Consider the following 17,660-nt stretch of genomic DNA (forward strand, 5'->3'; position numbering starts at 1 on the left):
TCCCATCCTCTCTTCCTTTCCTCCCTCCTAAATAGCTCTATAGCCTCTAGTTTGGTACATTACAGATCATCTACACATAACCACTTAATAACAGGAACCAAACCAAACTACCACCCTTCAACCACATAAACATTTCAACCATTTTTATTATTTTATTTTATTTCAATATTTCAAAATTTTTCAAAAAACCATAGCACACCCAACTCATCTACTTCTCCATTTCATAGAAACCACAAAGTTACAATGTAGCTAAGCATCCCCCAACTACTCCTTCCCAACCCTCTCCAATCCCCTTCCTCCACGTGTCCTTTCTCCTTCCCAAATTTTTAGCAATGAAGCCTTCTCAAGTAACCTCTTGTTAGGAATCGTAGGCTACCCCAACTCCATTTAATTCCCTTAATTTTTTTCCCTTATTTATTTATTTATTTATTTATTTATTTATAATAATAAACCCAATAATAACACTATAAAACTCATTCTATATATAACCATACCCTTAAAACTTAGTATCACTTCCCTCAAGAAACCTCTTCTCAAACCTTTCTTTCACTCCTCCTTCTCACTCACCGGCGTTAACTAACGGAGACGTTAATTCTAACGGACGAGTTTCTATATAAATCGGCAAGATGTCACGATTCGTAGACAAACTCCCGTTTTTTGATCGCCGATCACCGATGGACGACGCCGAGGAAATCGCCCGTGATGGTCTCCTCGTCCACCACCACCACCGTCCTCCTCGCCCCATCCACAACCCCACTCTCGGCGAGCTTCTCAAACACGTCGGCGACGCCGGTGCCGGCCCTGACGAGTCTCCTCCTCACTTCGACGTCGAGCTCGGCGGCAACCTCTCCGGCCGTCCACCACCTTTTACTCTCACCTTCACTGATCTCTCCTACAGCGTCAAAGTCCGGAAACCCTTCTGGTCTTTGACTTTTCGCCGGAAAAACCGGCTCGCCACTGACGTCGCCGGAGAAGCTCAGCTTAATCTCAACTCCGGCAGAACAAAAACTCTTCTTGATTCCATCTCCGGCGAGGCTAAAGAAGGTGAGATACTCGCCGTTCTCGGCGCTAGTGGCTCCGGTAAGTCGACCCTCATCGACGCTCTCGCCAACCGTATCTCCCGTGAAAGCTTGAAAGGCAGTGTAACTCTCAACGGAGAACCACTCGACGGTCGTCTTCTCAAAGTCATCTCCGCTTACGTCATGCAAGATGACCTTCTTTACCCCATGCTCACCGTCGAAGAAACCCTAATGTTCGCCGCTGAGTTCCGTCTCCCTCGTTCCCTCTCTTCTTCCAAGAAGAAATCCAGAGTTCAAGCACTCATTGACCAGCTCGGCTTACGTCGAGCCGCCAAAACTATCATCGGAGATGAAGGTCATCGTGGAGTCAGTGGTGGTGAACGCCGCCGTGTCTCCATCGGCATGGACATCGTCCATGACCCTATAATTCTCTTCCTCGATGAACCAACCTCCGGGCTTGACTCCACGTCGGCTTTCATGGTTGTCAAAGTGCTTCAACGTATAGCTCAGTCTGGTAGTATAGTTATCATGTCTGTTCATCAACCGAGTTACCGAATTCTTGGTTTGCTCGACCGTTTGCTCTTCTTGTCTCGTGGTCAGACTGTTTACAGTGGTTCACCGGACGGACTACCTCTCTTCTTCTCCGAGTTTGGTAGACCGATCCCCGAGAACGAGAACCGGACTGAGTTCGCTCTTGATTTGATTCGAGAACTCGAGAGCTCCAACGCCGGCACTAAACCTCTCGTCGACTTTAACAACTCCTGGCAAAACATGAAGATTCAAGGCACTAACACTGTAGCCAAGAACCCAAACCCAAACGGTTATTCACTAAAAGATGCCATCAGTGCAAGCATCTCAAGAGGCAAGTTATTCTCCGGCGCCACTGACAACTCCGGCGCCGGCACCACCATGCAAACATTCGCCAACCCAGCATGGGTTGAGATCGGAGTGCTAACCAAACGCTCAGCTAAGAACAGCCGTCGCATGCCGGAGCTATTCGGGATGCGTCTCGGTGCTGTTCTTGTCACCGGCTTCATCCTCGCCACCATCTTCTGGCAACTCGATAACTCACCGAAAGGCGTTCAAGAACGTCTCGGCTTCTTCGCCATTGGAATGTCCACCATGTTCTACACCTGCGCTGATGCTCTCCCTGTCTTCCTCCAAGAACGCTACATCTTCATGAGAGAAACAGCCTACAATGCTTACCGCCGTTCATCCTACGTCCTCTCCAACGCCATCGTTGGCGTCCCATCTCTCCTTCTCCTCTCCATTGCCTTCGCTGCCACAACCTTCTTTGCCGTTGGCCTCGCCGGTGGTGCTTCCGGCTTCTTCTTCTTCTTCCTAATAATCTTCGCTTCATTCTGGGCCGGCAGTGGGTTTGTCACCTTCCTCTCCGGCGTTGTCTCTCATGTCATGCTTGGCTACACCGTCGTCGTTGCCATTCTTGCTTACTTCCTTCTCTTCAGTGGCTTCTTCATCAACAGAGATAGGATTCCAGATTACTGGATTTGGTTCCATTATTTATCTTTGGTTAAGTATCCATATGAAGCAGTGCTGATGAATGAGTTTGATGATTCAACCAAGTGTTTTGTGAGAGGAACTCAAATGTTTGAAAACACTCCACTTGGGTTGTTGCCAGAGGTGATCAAACTCAATGTTTTGAAGTCCATGAGTGGTTCTCTTGGAGTTAATCTCACTGCTCAGACTTGTGTTACAACTGGTACAGATATACTCAAACAACAAGCAGTGACTCAGTTGAGCAAATGGAATTGTTTGTGGGTTACTCTGGCTTGGGGTTTCTTCTTCAGAGTTCTCTTTTACTTTTCACTTTTGCTTGGGAGTAAGAACAAGAGGAGATGAAACAAAACAGTTTGCTTGGCCATGTTTTTAATAATTCATCATCATGATCATGAGTGTAAGCAAGAAGAAGAAGAACATGCATGGGGTTTTATTTTACAATGTTAATTAATTTGCTTCTTCATCTTTTTTTTTTTTTTCTTTTTTCTTTTTTCTTTTGTTTGTTTTTGTTGTTATAGATTGAATTGTTGATCATATAATGAGAATATTGAAGAAAGTTTTTTAAAGTGTTTAAATGATTCTTTTTTATTTTGTTTTGATCATGAGGAGTGGTTTTGGTGCATGCATGAGAAGAGTGTGGGTGCTTGCAATGACATCCATGATCCATGCTCATGCATGCATGAAATATGGGACTTTGTTTTTCTTTGTTCCAACGTATTGCGTGCATGTTTGTGGTGCTCTTTAATTTTATTATTATTATTATTGTTTTGTTTTGTTTTTATTGTGTAAGAATATTCTTAGTTACGATTTTATTGTGATGAGTGCACATGGCTTGCAAAATCATTTTCATATATATATATATATGGGTAGATATATAATTAGCAAAAAAAACTATTGATAAGTTACCATAATAAAAAGATTCATTTATTTTTCATTGGTCTAACTATAGAGAATGAAAATAATTCAAACATGCATGCATATCTATATATCGGCCAATTAATGGATTATGCTATTGAATCTTTCTCATCAATGAAACAAATCAAAATTAATTATTATTTTAATAACCGACAAGCTAAACTAATTAATTCTTTAAAGTTTTCTTATTTGGGTATATCATATAAATGTATTTTTAAGTAATTATCATACGAAAATATAAAGTGTAGAATTTATATTGTTGAGATTTATTCTTATTTATTATATTTAATTTAATTGGAAAATATACGTTGCTTCTCAAAACGTCATTGAACAGGGTAGATCAACTACTTCATCTCTCCCTCTATTTCTTGAAGTATTTACACTAGTATTATTAAATTTAAATAATAAAACTTTATATATTTCTCCCTTTTCTATAGTCAAAACTGCAAACGCCAACCAAGACTGGTATACCAAACTGTGACCAATAGACTTCTTAAGAGTAAAAATTATAATAAAAATAACCATATTTACCTACAAGATGGTGTGTCATGATTTTGATATATAAATTCATATCAACCCAAATTCTAACTAGAGTTTCTAGAAATTAAAACTTGTGAGTTTAATGCTCCCATATGATGTTATTAAAAAAGGTCATAAGTTTTTTCAAGTAAATGGCAATGTTATTAAAGTCTAATGAATGAATGTGTACTCATGAAGAGATGGGAAAAAAGTCTTCAAAGAGACGGAGAAGAATAATCTTCACAAGATTAATGCATGTGCTTGTGTTTTATTTGGAAGTTGATGTCAAACTGCATGGCGTTAATTTGTCTCTAGAATAAGTCACTGTTTGTTATATAGAAGAGGCAAGATTGTGATACTACTCATTAATTGTTAGAATATTAAATGCAATACTATACCTACAATCTTTATTGTATAAAAAAAAAATATGATGAACCAAACTTGTGTATTTCTACCATAGTAATTTAAATCACTAGAACATTAGATGTCTAATTTTATACTCTTGAAGATTGTTATAGACTAACTTGATATTTAAACACCATGCGAATACTTTTAGTCTCTTAGTGGTTCATATATTGTACTGTTAATTTTTATGTGTTATATGTTGGAAATAAGATTCTCGTCTTCAAATAAAATAAAAATATTAAGATATATATATATAATGAGTGCTAATTAGAGTTGATTAGAGTTCATTAGTTTTAGTTTTTAATTTTTATAGTTCTAATAGATCTAGTAAAAATATGGTGAAATGATTGAGTTTTATTCAGATAATATATAAATTGATTGAATAATTCAAATTATCTCACTTTTCATTATGCTACCATTTAATGATATTCTTTATTACATAGTGCACACTTGTTAATACAAACGGCATAGATAAAATTCAAATTTAAGGTTATTTTTATAATAAATTTATGTATGTTAAGTTGTTTTTGGATAAATCTATTCCTTGTAAATTTTCTTTTACAAATTTGAGATTTTTATATACAGGGCATTAAATGAGATCAGCTTGATTAGACTAAACTTAGCTCGAGACTCAAAATTATTTAATTTAACTCGGTTTAGTTTAAACATAACATCAAAATTGAGGTTGTTAAGTAAAAAAAAAATTGTATGTATTTTAATTTCATGATATATAATATGAGGTGTATAATTGTGTTCAGCTACATCTTTTAAAATACTTTTTTTAAAATTTTTTATTAAACCTTCCCAAAAAAATTAATTAGTTGATAATTCCAAATAAAATATATTAATCCTAAAATTTTAATTGGTATATGTATGCAAAAGAGTACAAGAACCCACACAAAATAACAATATGATAAAATAATCGGATTCGGGTCGGATCCACGTCTCTATCGCCAGTGCACCCGTTAACATTCTTGAACCCTTTCTTTTCTTATCGGGCATGGGTTTCGAAATCGGATCAAAATCCGATTACCCGAATGTGCTTAACGGTATGCATTTATCAGTAACGGGTTTCACAACCCGAATCCGTTTTCTTGTTCGGGTTTAGCGCGCACCGCCATCGCCACCGAGCTTCTTCTCCCTCGCTCTAATGGAGCTCCTTCTCCTTCACAAGCTCGAGCGCGATCTCGCCCTCTTCTCCGGCGAGCAATCCATTCTCCAATCTCTCTCCACTGCTCGATCGCTTCTCTCGAACCCTCACTCATCCGACGCCACTCGCCGCACCGTCCTCGATTCCGTTATCCGGTTCCTTGATGCCCACCGGGACAGAGACCCAACCATCCTTCGTCATGCCCTGATCCTTCTCGGCGTTCCGGTATCCTTCCGTCATCCTTCCCTCCCTTCCCTTCTCCGCTCCTTCCTGGCCTCCGGCGAGCATATCGCCGCTGATGCTCTTGCGGTTCTTGTTTCCGTTGCGAAGAACTTCGATGGAGGTGACGGAGAAGGTGGACTCTCCTTTATTGGGTCGGTGCTGGATGAGAAGCTAGTGCTTTCGCTGGCCTCGACGAGGTTCGTATCAGTTAGAGGACGGTTGCTCTCCGTGTTGGTGCTGAGATTGGATGGAAGTAGGGTTTATAGCTTACTTCGGCCTCGTGTTGTGATCCAGTTGTTTCTTGGACTGGCGGAGGACCTCTATCCGTCAATTCGGCGAACTTCGATCGATGGGTTGACTGCATTGTGTGAAGATGAGGTGCTTAGTGATAAGATTACGTTGTTAGAGTGCTGCTATAACCGTGGGGTGGCCCTTCTTGAGGATGACGATGAAAATGTGAGGGTAGCTGCGATTCAATTGGTGAGCAATAAGTTTGAATTTCTTTTCATTCACTGTTGTTCGTAATTGTATTCTTTTTATTGCATATATCATTGCCTTTGTGGCTGCTTCTTGTATTTTTACTATTCAATTGACAGGTTTGTGAGTGTGGGCGTGTTTTTGGAGCAAAAAAAGTTGAAGTGGATGGTAATGAGCGAATCAATATGATTTTTGCACAGGTAATCTCTCATTTGATGTTTGCATATAGGAAAAAAGATAAGATTTTGATAACTTGCGTGAGTGGGAATTTACTCAATCCATTATGGTAGATAGGTTCATTGACATTGCTTCTGCAATTATGAATCAGTATTGATTTTGTTGTGACAAGCTTATCTCTTCTTTGTGTGTTCATGGGAGATGATGAATGTAATTGACTTTGATGTGGACAAAGTGTATTTGCTTGGAACATTTTCAGTCAGTTATGTGGTAGGAGAACTCTTTTTATTTATTTATTTATTATTATTGGTGTGCGCACGCAGCATGCGCTTAAGATGAGCTAGAAACAGTTAGCTAGTTAATCAATTGGAAATTCTTCCTTCAATGTGGCACTGGCAGGGGAGTTGAAACTAGTTAGATTTTAATATGATAGATTGGTATATGATGACAACTTCAAGAACATGTCTGGAGAAAAGGTGTATGATTTGAGACGTTTTCTATAACTTCCTTCAAAGACAAAAGATCTTTAGGCTCATGATAGTCCTGCATTTGGTCTTGATTCAATAGGAATTTGCATGATCAGTGAAGACCAATAATGCTCATAGAATCTTAGGTCCAATCACACCTTGTCTGTTTTTATTGTCAGTATAACTTGTTAATGCTCATGTGAAATCTGTCCTATGTATACGTCTCTCATAGCTTGCTTCATCCAGCTCTGTTCATTGGCTAGAGATATGAGTATGAAGGTTAGAGTTGAAGCTTTTGTGGCTCTTGGAAAGATAAAGCTGGTTTCTGAGAGTGTGCTCTTACAGTCCTTATCGAAGAAAGTTTTTGGAGCCAAAGGTGGCAAGAAAATTCTTTCTGATAGTTCTTCCATTGAATATAAATTCTCATTATCACGTGCAGCTGGAGCTTTCATCCATGGGATTGAGGATGAATTCTACCAGGTATTATTGTTGATTAATATTAACATCATTTTTCTCATGACCCATTTCCTACATAAATTCATTTAATTAATTGATTAATTAGTTATGTATTTGTTTGTATTGGTTGGTCTTTCTATTGCCAAAGCCGGCCACACTTATTTTGGTCTTTCTGTCTGCTTTAGGTGCGGGTAGCTGCTTCTAATTCATTGGGGATGCTGGCGGTTTTGTCTGTCCAGTTTGCTGATGATGCTCTGAATTTACTGGTGTACATGTTGAATGATGATGTGACAATTGTTCGGCTGCAAACACTACAGTCGTTGGTCCGTATGGCAACATGTAGACGCCTTAAATTTCAAGAAAAACACATGCACATGGTTATGATCCTAATTTTGACTAGTATTTTTAAGCTTTGATCATTTTACACTGCCCTCGTCAATATAAGCCTTACTTCAGATGCTATGTCCTTTTAATTTTGTAGTTCCTCGGTTTGTTAGCTGATAATAGTGTCCTAATCAGACCTGTTGCAAGAAAAGTTCTCCAACTAGTGAAGCTACCCACACGGGAGACATTTCAGTCCACAGTTGATGCTCTTGTGACAAATTTAGAGGCTTATCCAGAGGTTTTGAAATTATTGCTCTTTTTATTTTGATCAAGTACTTTTTGTTTTTTTGGTCTTTTTGTGATGATGTTAGCTAATTAATTTGAGATTTAACTTTTGGAGCTTTTAAGTTTTCAAGCCATGCCTGCATCTTGTCATAGATTAGAAGAGAGTACCAACTATCTGTACTATGTATTACCTGTAATTCTTGAAGAGTGTATAAAAAATCTAACAGATATGAAAAATGCAAATGTGTCTGTCCAATATTTGCTCAAATTTAGTTGTTTAGCATTATTGTAAAGGAATCTTGGTATTTGTGTCCTTGGCAGGCTTGATGCTGCTAGCTTCCCCTAGCACATTAAACTGATAAAGTTATCCTCTAGTTTATTGGTTGTTTGATCATGGTTTTCTTAGGAAGTATTCTCCCTCGGTCTTCCTGTTCTAATTTTTTTCTCATATATTTCAGGAGGAAGAAGATATTTTCCTGGCTGTATTTTTCCTTGGTAAAAACCATGGAAAGTTTGTCTCCAAGTTAGTTGAAGAGTTTGTAGAAAAGGTATAGTATTCCCCCTTTGTTGAATATATTGAGTTAATCTGTTTGCTGGGATGATTGTCCAAGGAAGTTGCAACCTTTTTGTAGATGAAGGCATCAATATATATCTATCTATATATATATGCATCATCCTATAGTAATATACGGGTGTCTTGAATTCTGCTTCAAAGAAAACCAAAGCGTCTTGCTTTGTTAAAAGTTAGAAACTGATAAAATTTAAATAAAAAATAAAATATAACCTTCATTGAAAATAAAAAGATATATTAATTACTATTTTATTACTTCCATATATATATATGCATGCATGCATGCATGTATGTTCATATTGATATATCAAATTAAGAAGATATCCTAAAAAGGAGATAAAATTTGAAGTACAAACAAATAATAATCTAAATCATCCTAGAAACAAGCTAGACTATCATTTCTAACCAAAAGTTTATCCTCTCTCGCATCATTCATCTTGTACCTTTTTCTATAGAAGAGATTCACAATCACTTCATCCAATACAATGAATTGCTGGCTCGAGATATTTGAGATTAGTTTGATGAGAGATCATGCTGTCCTTTCTCATCTCTTGAGAAAAAGAAAACTATAGTCTTGTTCGGAGAAGAGTTGGTATGGATGCCATAGCATATAAGACTGGCTGTTGAAAATTTAGTGTCCTTTTGTGGTTCCAATTTAACATACAATTGCTTGCTTAGATTATGTACTTAATGGCATATTACAAATCATAGTCATATTCTTGTTATCTGCTTGTGACAAGCATTCAATTCTGCCTCTGTTCAGATAGTACCATCTAGTGCGGGGGATCTCAGCTTGGATAGTCCTCAGGTGGCATTGTTCTTAATGCTGACTGTCTCTTTATGTTTTCTGCACAAAAAGCTTTACTAGTGATGTCCCCACTGCAATATTTTCTTATGCGATAACTATATTTGGAAGGATCTCTCGCTCATTGCAAGGGATCATTGACCGAGATGCGCTTTTGGCTTACCTATTTCATCGCTGCCATATGCGTTACTCATTCACACAATTGGAATTTAAAGAGGATGAACTATTACCACTTACTATTGAAAGGAACTATTCCGGACAACAGGAAGCATGGTGAGCAAACATCCAGCGCCCTTTTGCCCATTTCTTGTGATGAAAGCAGGTTCGGTGTAAACCTTAAATCAAAGCCCACTGAGTCATTTCAGCTGTGTGAGGAACTGAGGCATTCTGTAAAGCTTATTCTGCAAAGGGTTGCAGAAACATGGCCATTGATACAGTCAGGACATGTGACAGAAGTGAAAAGAGCATTAAGGTCATCATCTATTAGCTCTTTTGTTTGGAAACCGATTTTCTTTTTTGTACCTGTGCACCTAGCAGACTTGTATTTTATTCTGTGACACAAAATTAATAAATAAATAAATAATAGTCTCTTGCTTTTCAGAGTATGAACAAGTACCTTATCATTTTGTCGCTTTGCTTGCAGTGCTTGCAGAGAAGAACTTGAAATGGTTTCATCAAATGCCTATGAATCAGACACTGCTTCATTAGTCTTTGTTTCACACTATGTTCTGGCAATCTGTTTGCTCGCTGAAATATGGGGTCAACTATCTCCAAGAACCTTTGGAGTTGGCAAAGTTATGTTGGATTGTACATTGGATAAGTTGGATGCATGTCTAAGGAGAATGAGATATGGGTTTCCAGGGTTATGCAAGGAAGAGGACTCCCATATTTTAGAGCTAATGGCACTTTGTTGTGTTCTCAGATTCTCTAAGAATGGTATATGCTCACATCATGTTTTTAAAAAATTGCAAGGTGTCATTTCCCGTTTGGAACTTCTCTATGAAGGTGGCTCATGTACGATGTCCAAATTTACAGATCAGCTTAAGAAGATCTGTACAGAAGGGAGCCTAAGCATTGTGTCCAAAGCCCTTTCTTGTCCATAGTTTACTTGAACTCTTCAACCTTGATTTGTTACCATTCACTGGACAATTTGAACATGCCAAAGCAGAATTGCAGGCCATCGGTAATGATTCTGAAAATCCTTTGCCCTTCATTTCGGGACTGCCTGTTGGTATCACTTTTCAAATCCGTTTGTTCAATATTTCTGACAGTGGTAGATTGTGGCTGCAAATAGCTATTGGTGAGTTAATCCAATATGTATTTCTGGATTTATGCCAATTTGGAAGTGGCAAAATGAGAGAGTGCACTGTTTAAACACACCATTTTATTCAACTCCTAATGCATCATCCTGTCTACTAAAAGCCTGCATAGTTATGGAATGCCCATATGAAGATACCTTTGATGCGCGGAAAGATCAAGGTGGACCCAAATCTGAGATTTTGTTTCTATGTGACAAGAAGGATGTTTATTTGGTTGAAATAAAAAATGAAGAGCAGAAGAATTGTCCTCATAAACTAAAATGATATTCTGAATTACGATGGAAGGAAACTGGATGACTAATGTGAGGATCCTTCTCTCAACCTTCATTGCCACCGTAAGTGTTCCCAATCTAGAATGCTTACATTGGAGGAGGAGATTGCACCATCCAGCACAAGTTGGCTGGACTAATGAAGAAGATCAGACAGTTGGGTGGTGTTCTTGTATCATAACGGTCCCCTACAATTGTGTTTTCTTACATGTTGAGTAATCAATTGCCAAGTAATCTAAAAATTCAAATGAAGATCTGAAGGACACATCATCGAAGAAGGGGTTCTTGTATTGCTAAACTGAAGAATTTTATATAGGAAGAGGAATGATTCTTAATGAAGGTAAATTAATAATTTAGCCAGTTAAAAGTTTTCTTCGCAATTTCTACTTTATCATTTGTCATATATATCTTGGAGCCTTTCTCACTGATTTGTAACCATGATAATGCGGTAGGTGTGCCATCCTCAGCTCTGCCCCTATCCCTAATGGAGATGCATACACAAAACCAATTCTAAACCAATGGATATGGGATACCTGACCACACCCTCATCCCTATTCCTTATCTTAAATATAAACAAATTAATAATAATAATTTTATCTTATTTAATTATTAGACTATCGATGTATACCCATATATATATATAATATTATTAGGGTGGGATGCCTCTTTGTCATCTCCAATTTTTACTAGATCAGATCAGTTTCGGATGGTGTCCGCATGGTGGATGCAAATTGCCATCTCTACTAATTTGCCTCGTCTTTGTCTTTTCAGGTTAAATTTTGGTGCAATGCAGCCGCGTAGCAGGACCTATAATCAAATTATATGCAAGTCAACTGTCTGCTGATGAATTTAAGTATTTCCTAAGTTCCATGTGAGACTGCAACAACAAATTGTGACTGGCATGTTTATGAATAAGTGGCGGTTGTTGCCGGCAAAGCTGAGCATGTTGCAATTGAACACACATATAGACCAGATTCCAAACTATTTCCTATTTGGTGACAAAGCTGCACACCCACATCTTGCTCTTTGTTTTCCCAATATTCAGATATGTGAATCCAATGTACATTGTCAGTCCTTGTTTATTAATCGGTTTATGCCATCTTCTTTATTACCCCATTTTTCAGCTTATTGCTCCTTTTTCAGCTTAATTATGGGGTACACAGATATGGTACTTTTTTTTTATTTGGGTGATTTCCATACTTGTATTAATACCATGCACGGTGTGTGTACCTAAGATGACAACAGTTCCATTCTTCTGAGGCTCTTATCCTCTGGCATCATGATTCACACAAAAGTTGTTCTACTTTTGTCTGTTGGTCATTATATCCTCTAGGAGACTTCTTGAACTTGTAGCATGGACAATAGTTGTTGGAAAGCAAAGCCTCATGATTCTTACAGCATGCAATTGGCTAATCCAACCTAGCAATCTTCTGGATCCACTGAACTTAAATTGTAACTTGATTGATTTATATGATGAGTGTCATTTCTGATCATTTTTTTTTCTTTTTGAAATTGTTTCAGGTGAATGAAGCTGGTGAAAAAGGTTTGGACAATATATTATCAGCATTTCTTCAAAATGCACGAGTACAAAAGGTAACCCTATGGTGACTGTCTACCTTTTTGAATTGTGACTGCAACATTATCTTTTCGACATGTTTATTGACTAAATTTGCGCTTTATATGCTCAACTGGACGCCAACCCTCACTAGTATACATCAAATGTTGATTGGCTACCACTTTAAAAGGTGACAGCGTCTATAGTGTTTGTCTGTTAGTTGACTACATTTGCACTTCCTTTAATTTCCCAATTTCATTTGATTTAGTTTGTCACCTGCTCTCTTCGGCAGGTTCTTCATTTGCTTGATTGTTAATCAACAATATTTGTCACGTAAAACCTGGATCGAATTTCCCTATTATCTTATAACAGATATGGCCATGTGGTAAGGTCATTTATAGCTTTCTCACCAACTCTTTGTATTCAGTATCCCTCAAGCTATTCATACTAAGAATTTAGATTTCTTTAGTGAGGTGACCAACTTCCATATTTCAGCAAGCAACTACCAAATCAAGCCAATCTCCTAGCGACACTCCAATCCCAATCTTTTACTAGTATATTCAACATTAGCAATGTGTATTCTAGCATCATGCAAACCACTGTATCCTTTCCATACTTTTCAAGAGAGCAACAGCCATTGATACTCATTGCCAATGATGAACCATGATATCTTTGTCACACTTGATCTCTATACAAAGGAAACAGAATATAAAGCCATCTTCTTATCAATCTCCTCTTCCTTGCCTTTGCTTACCTTTCCTTACATCCAAAGCTTTTTGCCTCACATCCATCAAATACATCACACATACTAACTTTGCATACTACTATCAGTAGACTGGAAGGAGAGGAGAGAAAAGAAAGCTGTGACCATGACTTCTGGTTGCATGAACTCAGTAAGCTGCATGGACGCACAAGCACCGGTGAGAGCCACGTATGTGAACCTCTACAAATGGCCAGAGTCTGATGCAGAGTTTGTGAAGTCAGTGACCAAAGAAAAGAAAGATAGAGGGAATGCAACTCATAACCAGGTTCGCCTTAGCCGCACTGACAGTGGCCGGAGAAGGTTAACTCAGAGCCCTGGGGTTGTAGACAGCTACTCATGCAGACAAATGTATCTGAGGAGCTACACCTTCTCGAAAAAAGAAACAGTTCCAGAGAAGACCAAGAAGTGTTTGGCAAAGGTGAAAGAGAGAGCATCTCTGTTTGCAAAGGATACAAGTAGCAATGCTAGTGTCAGTAGTTATGGTTCAAGGAAGAGCAATACTAATACTAAGAAAGGGAATAATAAGAAGAAGAAGAATAAAAAGATGAAGAAGAAGAAGGGATGTGTTGCAATGGTGAAGAGGATCAAAGATGCTTCTTGCTCTGCTTTCTTTTCATTGTTTCGCCGTCTTCTTTCTTGCACCACCACTGTTGATGTTATTGATAATCGCCCTTCTCAGTGAAGCAATATTGAATGGTTTTGTTCTTCTGTCTTTTTCTAAATTTGTTTGTTTATGTTGAAGAATTAGTAGTGATTCTTGCTGCTGTTGTTGATGATGATGTTCTTCTTCTTCTTCTTCTTCTTCTTGTTTTTGTTGTTTTTAAGGTATTGTTCATAATTTTTCATGTTGTTATTCTTGGAAATTATCCTAACAATTTTTTTTTCCTATCTGTTTTGTCATATCTCTTTTGGAGAACTAAAACAGTTAATTTATTGCGTCTTTGTGAATCAAGAAAAAGGTCAAGAGTTGCATAAGATTGAGACGTTCCAAAAGAAAGATAACAAAGTCTAAAAAGTGAAGTTGGCTCAATGAGGTCGGTAAATATTAAATATTTTATTTTTTATTCTTAAATACAGTAGTTAGAAATGCTCACCTTTTTGTACCTCCAACCACTATTGTGTTTTTAATCATCTATCTCTTTTTCATTGACCCACTTTACATAGCAAATCAAGGCTGCATGCTTGGCTTTTATTAAGATAAATCATAGATGAAGCGAAAAAAATTAACCAAAAAATTAAAATCAAAGATCTCAAAATTTTTTGAACTTCAATGATATTTATGTTTTTTTTTTTACAAAGTGGATAAATCAAGTTAAAGCACGCATAAATGAGGACTTAATAATTTCAATCTATTTATACTTTTCAATTTATGTGAGTTGAGAGAAATTTAAACTTAATTTTTAGTGAAAATATAAACACTCTATGTATAGGTTTATATTAATGACTCAAACTCACCTAACATCTAAAAAAACCAAAGAGAAAAAAACAGTGAAATATTTGATAATGAAACGCCACATGAGTAAAAGCTATGGAATGATGCAGACTTGGCTAAGTGTGTTGGCATGCATTATTGTAGCAATGGTGATGACATCACATGCCCACTTATGTAGCTAACACTAGTGTCTAATCCTTGCATTCATTGCTATTGCTTTTCCTATTCATTTCTTATGATAAAAACACAAAGATTGACATTAATATTTATATATATATATTTACATATTAATTGAGAAAAATTTTTGAACTACTATAACTTCATGTTATCATACATGAACAATAAAAAACAGCCAACATAGTAAATTATAATAATCATAATATTTGATATTTTATTTTATAAAATAAATAAATCATAATTATATTAAAATAAAAAAAACATTAAATAGGTAAGAAAGAAACACTGAGATCACCTAAATCACTAATGTTATAGATCAAACTAGAGTAGAAATAATAATTTATATCATAAGTTTGATATAAAGTTTTTAATGTGATTCATAATGGTTGAGTGTAATAGATCATAGAAATCAGCAATAAATATTGTTTGAAGGTCCTGATTGTTGCATATTTTTAATCACATTGTGTATATAAAAAAGCATGGCAAACAATAAAAGATTTGTTGCTTCTTAAGTTGCTCAAGAGCATGCACACAAGAACCATAGTCTTGAAGCTTCTATAAATAAATAAATACATAAAAACAAAAAGCTTTTTCATTGAGTGGAGTTATTCCTAAGCATAGTTTGATAATAAATTTTACTTTTCCTTTTTACTTGAATCATTCACAATCATGTAATCACTAATGAAGCCATTTTTTTTTTCTCTTAAAAACAAGCAAAATATCTTGAAAAATATTGTAACATAATTTATCTTTGATATTTTTTTTTTTAAAGAAAAGAGACAAGCATTGTATACATTAGGGGTGTGCACATGGGCCGGAGATTGATTGTCCAATCCATACACCCTCAGCTAAAAACAAGGAGTTTGAACTGTGAGCCGGCATTCACAACCAATGACCGATTACAATCAATACTTCCAACTAGTTTTGAACTCGAGATTTTTTAATGTCTCAACTTTGTTGTTTTTACATGGTGCCAAGTACCCCTAAGCTATGAACCCCTTGATTACTACCGGTTTAGCTGTGATATTTGATTAAATTAAATCATACATTTAAGAGAAAATGTTCATCTTTTAAGCCTTATCATGGGCCTAAATGTTTGGGCTAGCCCATTTAGTCTAAAAGGGCTGTGAAAGAAGCATGGTTGGGCCCAACTTGAGCTTAGCTCAAAAGTGGGTGGCTGAGGCTCGAGTCCAAGCCAATTTGAGCTTGAAAATGTTTGTTCGAGCCTTCCTTTATTTAACTTGAAATTAAAATTGAATCAAATTTATTTTTAAAAATTCAAAAATAACTTGATTTTGGTCTTAAACTAAATCCCCATTTATAGCTTGATTTTATTCTTTATTTATAAACAATACAAAATATATTATATTTTTAATATAACAATGTATTACAAATATATAAAAAAATATAATATATTTATATGTTTTGAGATAATAACCTGAGTTGTATCTAATCCTGTTATGCTTGAAATTAATTTTCAACTAAAAAACTAAATCCACCTCAATTTCAAAGCACTAAATTTTGTACTTATTAATTTGAAAACCCAACCATATTAATTAATAGTCACAATGGAGGTGCCTTGAAATGATGTTAAAGTGTGATCTTTGGCTTCTATACATAGATAAGAATTTTAAAAAGAGAAAAGAAAAGAATAAAAATAAAAATAAGAACAATAAGAGAATATCCGCTTGAGATCAAATGAATTTGGCGTAGAGTGCTTGCTTATTCCAAACCTATAACTCACGCTTTTACTCCATTCATTGGTCTTCCATCATAAGATGCTTTTTGTTTCCATTTCCGGCTCTTTCTTTTTATATATATATATATATATATATAAATAGTTTTGGAGGCGGTTAGATTAACTTCTCCTAAAAATTTTTTATGATATTTTCCTCATTCCACTAAACACTATAACTTGTTTTTTTTTCCTCTGTAATTTCTTTTCTCTTATGATCTTTCCATTCCACTAAACATTATAATTCATCTGTTTTTTTCTCTTTCTGTCATTTTTTTTTTTCATTTTACTAAACATTCTAATTTAATGGTTCTTTCTCTTCTCTCATTTTTACATGTTTTTAAAATTTGTAGACTTTCGTAAAAATCTTTAATGATGTTTGATAATATATATATATATATGAGGACCAGTAATCTAGATATCTAGGGACGTCTACAATAGTTGTCGGATGGTATTCCGATGACTTTGATTATCATAAATAGTACTGAAAACGCGTTTTACAATGTTGTACAACATTGTAAACTGTAATTAAACATGTACAATATTTATATAAATAAACAACAATTGAATAATAATCCAATAATTTTAAATCAAACATCTATAAAAAAAATAGTAATATAGGACTTACCTAGATTATTTTTTGTCTATATATATATATGTATTAAGAGGCTGGTTTTGATAAGGTGTTTTTTTATATAATCCTTGGAAAGCGCAAATTTAGATTTTTCTTTAATGTAATTGACTTATAAAAATCTTAACAGTTTATTAAATAGGAACCCGGTCATATCTTGTTATAAATTATAAATAGACAAGGTGGCAAAACAGCTATTCCTATTTGTTAATAGATATAATAATAATATAATAAAAGCAATAACAATAAAACTAGTGTTCACTGGTGATGAATATTATAAGGGCCAAAATGCGACATAGTTGTGCTTTTTAATGTCCGCATGTTAATTATTGAAGTCACTTATTGATCATGGAGTGATCATCATCATGGGTTTTCGGACTTTTAAATAAAAATACATTTATTATGGTTTAAACTAAATAAATTTATCTATTCTTTATTTTTGTAGCAAAAGAGCCACAAAGTAAATAAA

The 17,660-nt window shown here is 35.8% G+C and overlaps 2 protein-coding genes across 2 annotated transcripts; both read left to right on the plus strand.

Annotated features, from left to right (window-relative positions):
- The first annotated feature begins 518 nt into the window (after positions 1–518).
- On the plus strand, positions 519–3,097 carry LOC120265976 (ABC transporter G family member 6-like). Its single transcript, XM_039273919.1, has one exon. The coding sequence runs from the start codon at positions 627–629 to the stop codon at positions 2,877–2,879; it is 2,253 nt and encodes a 750-aa protein (XP_039129853.1). The 5' UTR covers positions 519–626; the 3' UTR covers positions 2,880–3,097.
- A 2,386-nt stretch (positions 3,098–5,483) lies between these two features.
- On the plus strand, positions 5,484–13,927 carry LOC120265339 (protein SIEL). The gene is given in 14 exon segments (XM_039273209.1): positions 5,484–6,228; positions 6,345–6,425; positions 7,116–7,349; positions 7,511–7,702; positions 7,807–7,947; positions 8,393–8,482; positions 9,269–9,367; positions 9,369–9,587; positions 9,589–9,782; positions 9,954–10,392; positions 10,394–10,681; positions 10,684–11,238; positions 11,670–12,491; positions 13,288–13,927. Coding segments are annotated over 12 exon segments (2,889 nt in total). The 5' UTR covers positions 5,484–5,526; the 3' UTR covers positions 10,894–11,238; positions 11,670–12,491; positions 13,288–13,927.
- The last annotated feature ends 3,733 nt before the right edge of the window (positions 13,928–17,660 follow it).

This window comes from Dioscorea cayenensis, chromosome 7 (assembly GCF_009730915.1).
Source record: "Dioscorea cayenensis subsp. rotundata cultivar TDr96_F1 chromosome 7, TDr96_F1_v2_PseudoChromosome.rev07_lg8_w22 25.fasta, whole genome shotgun sequence".
Taxonomy (NCBI): Eukaryota; Viridiplantae; Streptophyta; class Magnoliopsida; order Dioscoreales; family Dioscoreaceae; genus Dioscorea; species Dioscorea cayenensis.

Coding starts and splice junctions, on each gene's coding strand:
- LOC120265976 (XM_039273919.1), top strand. CDS start 627: ATGTCACGATTCGTAGACAAACTCCCGTTTTTTGATCGCCGATCACCG.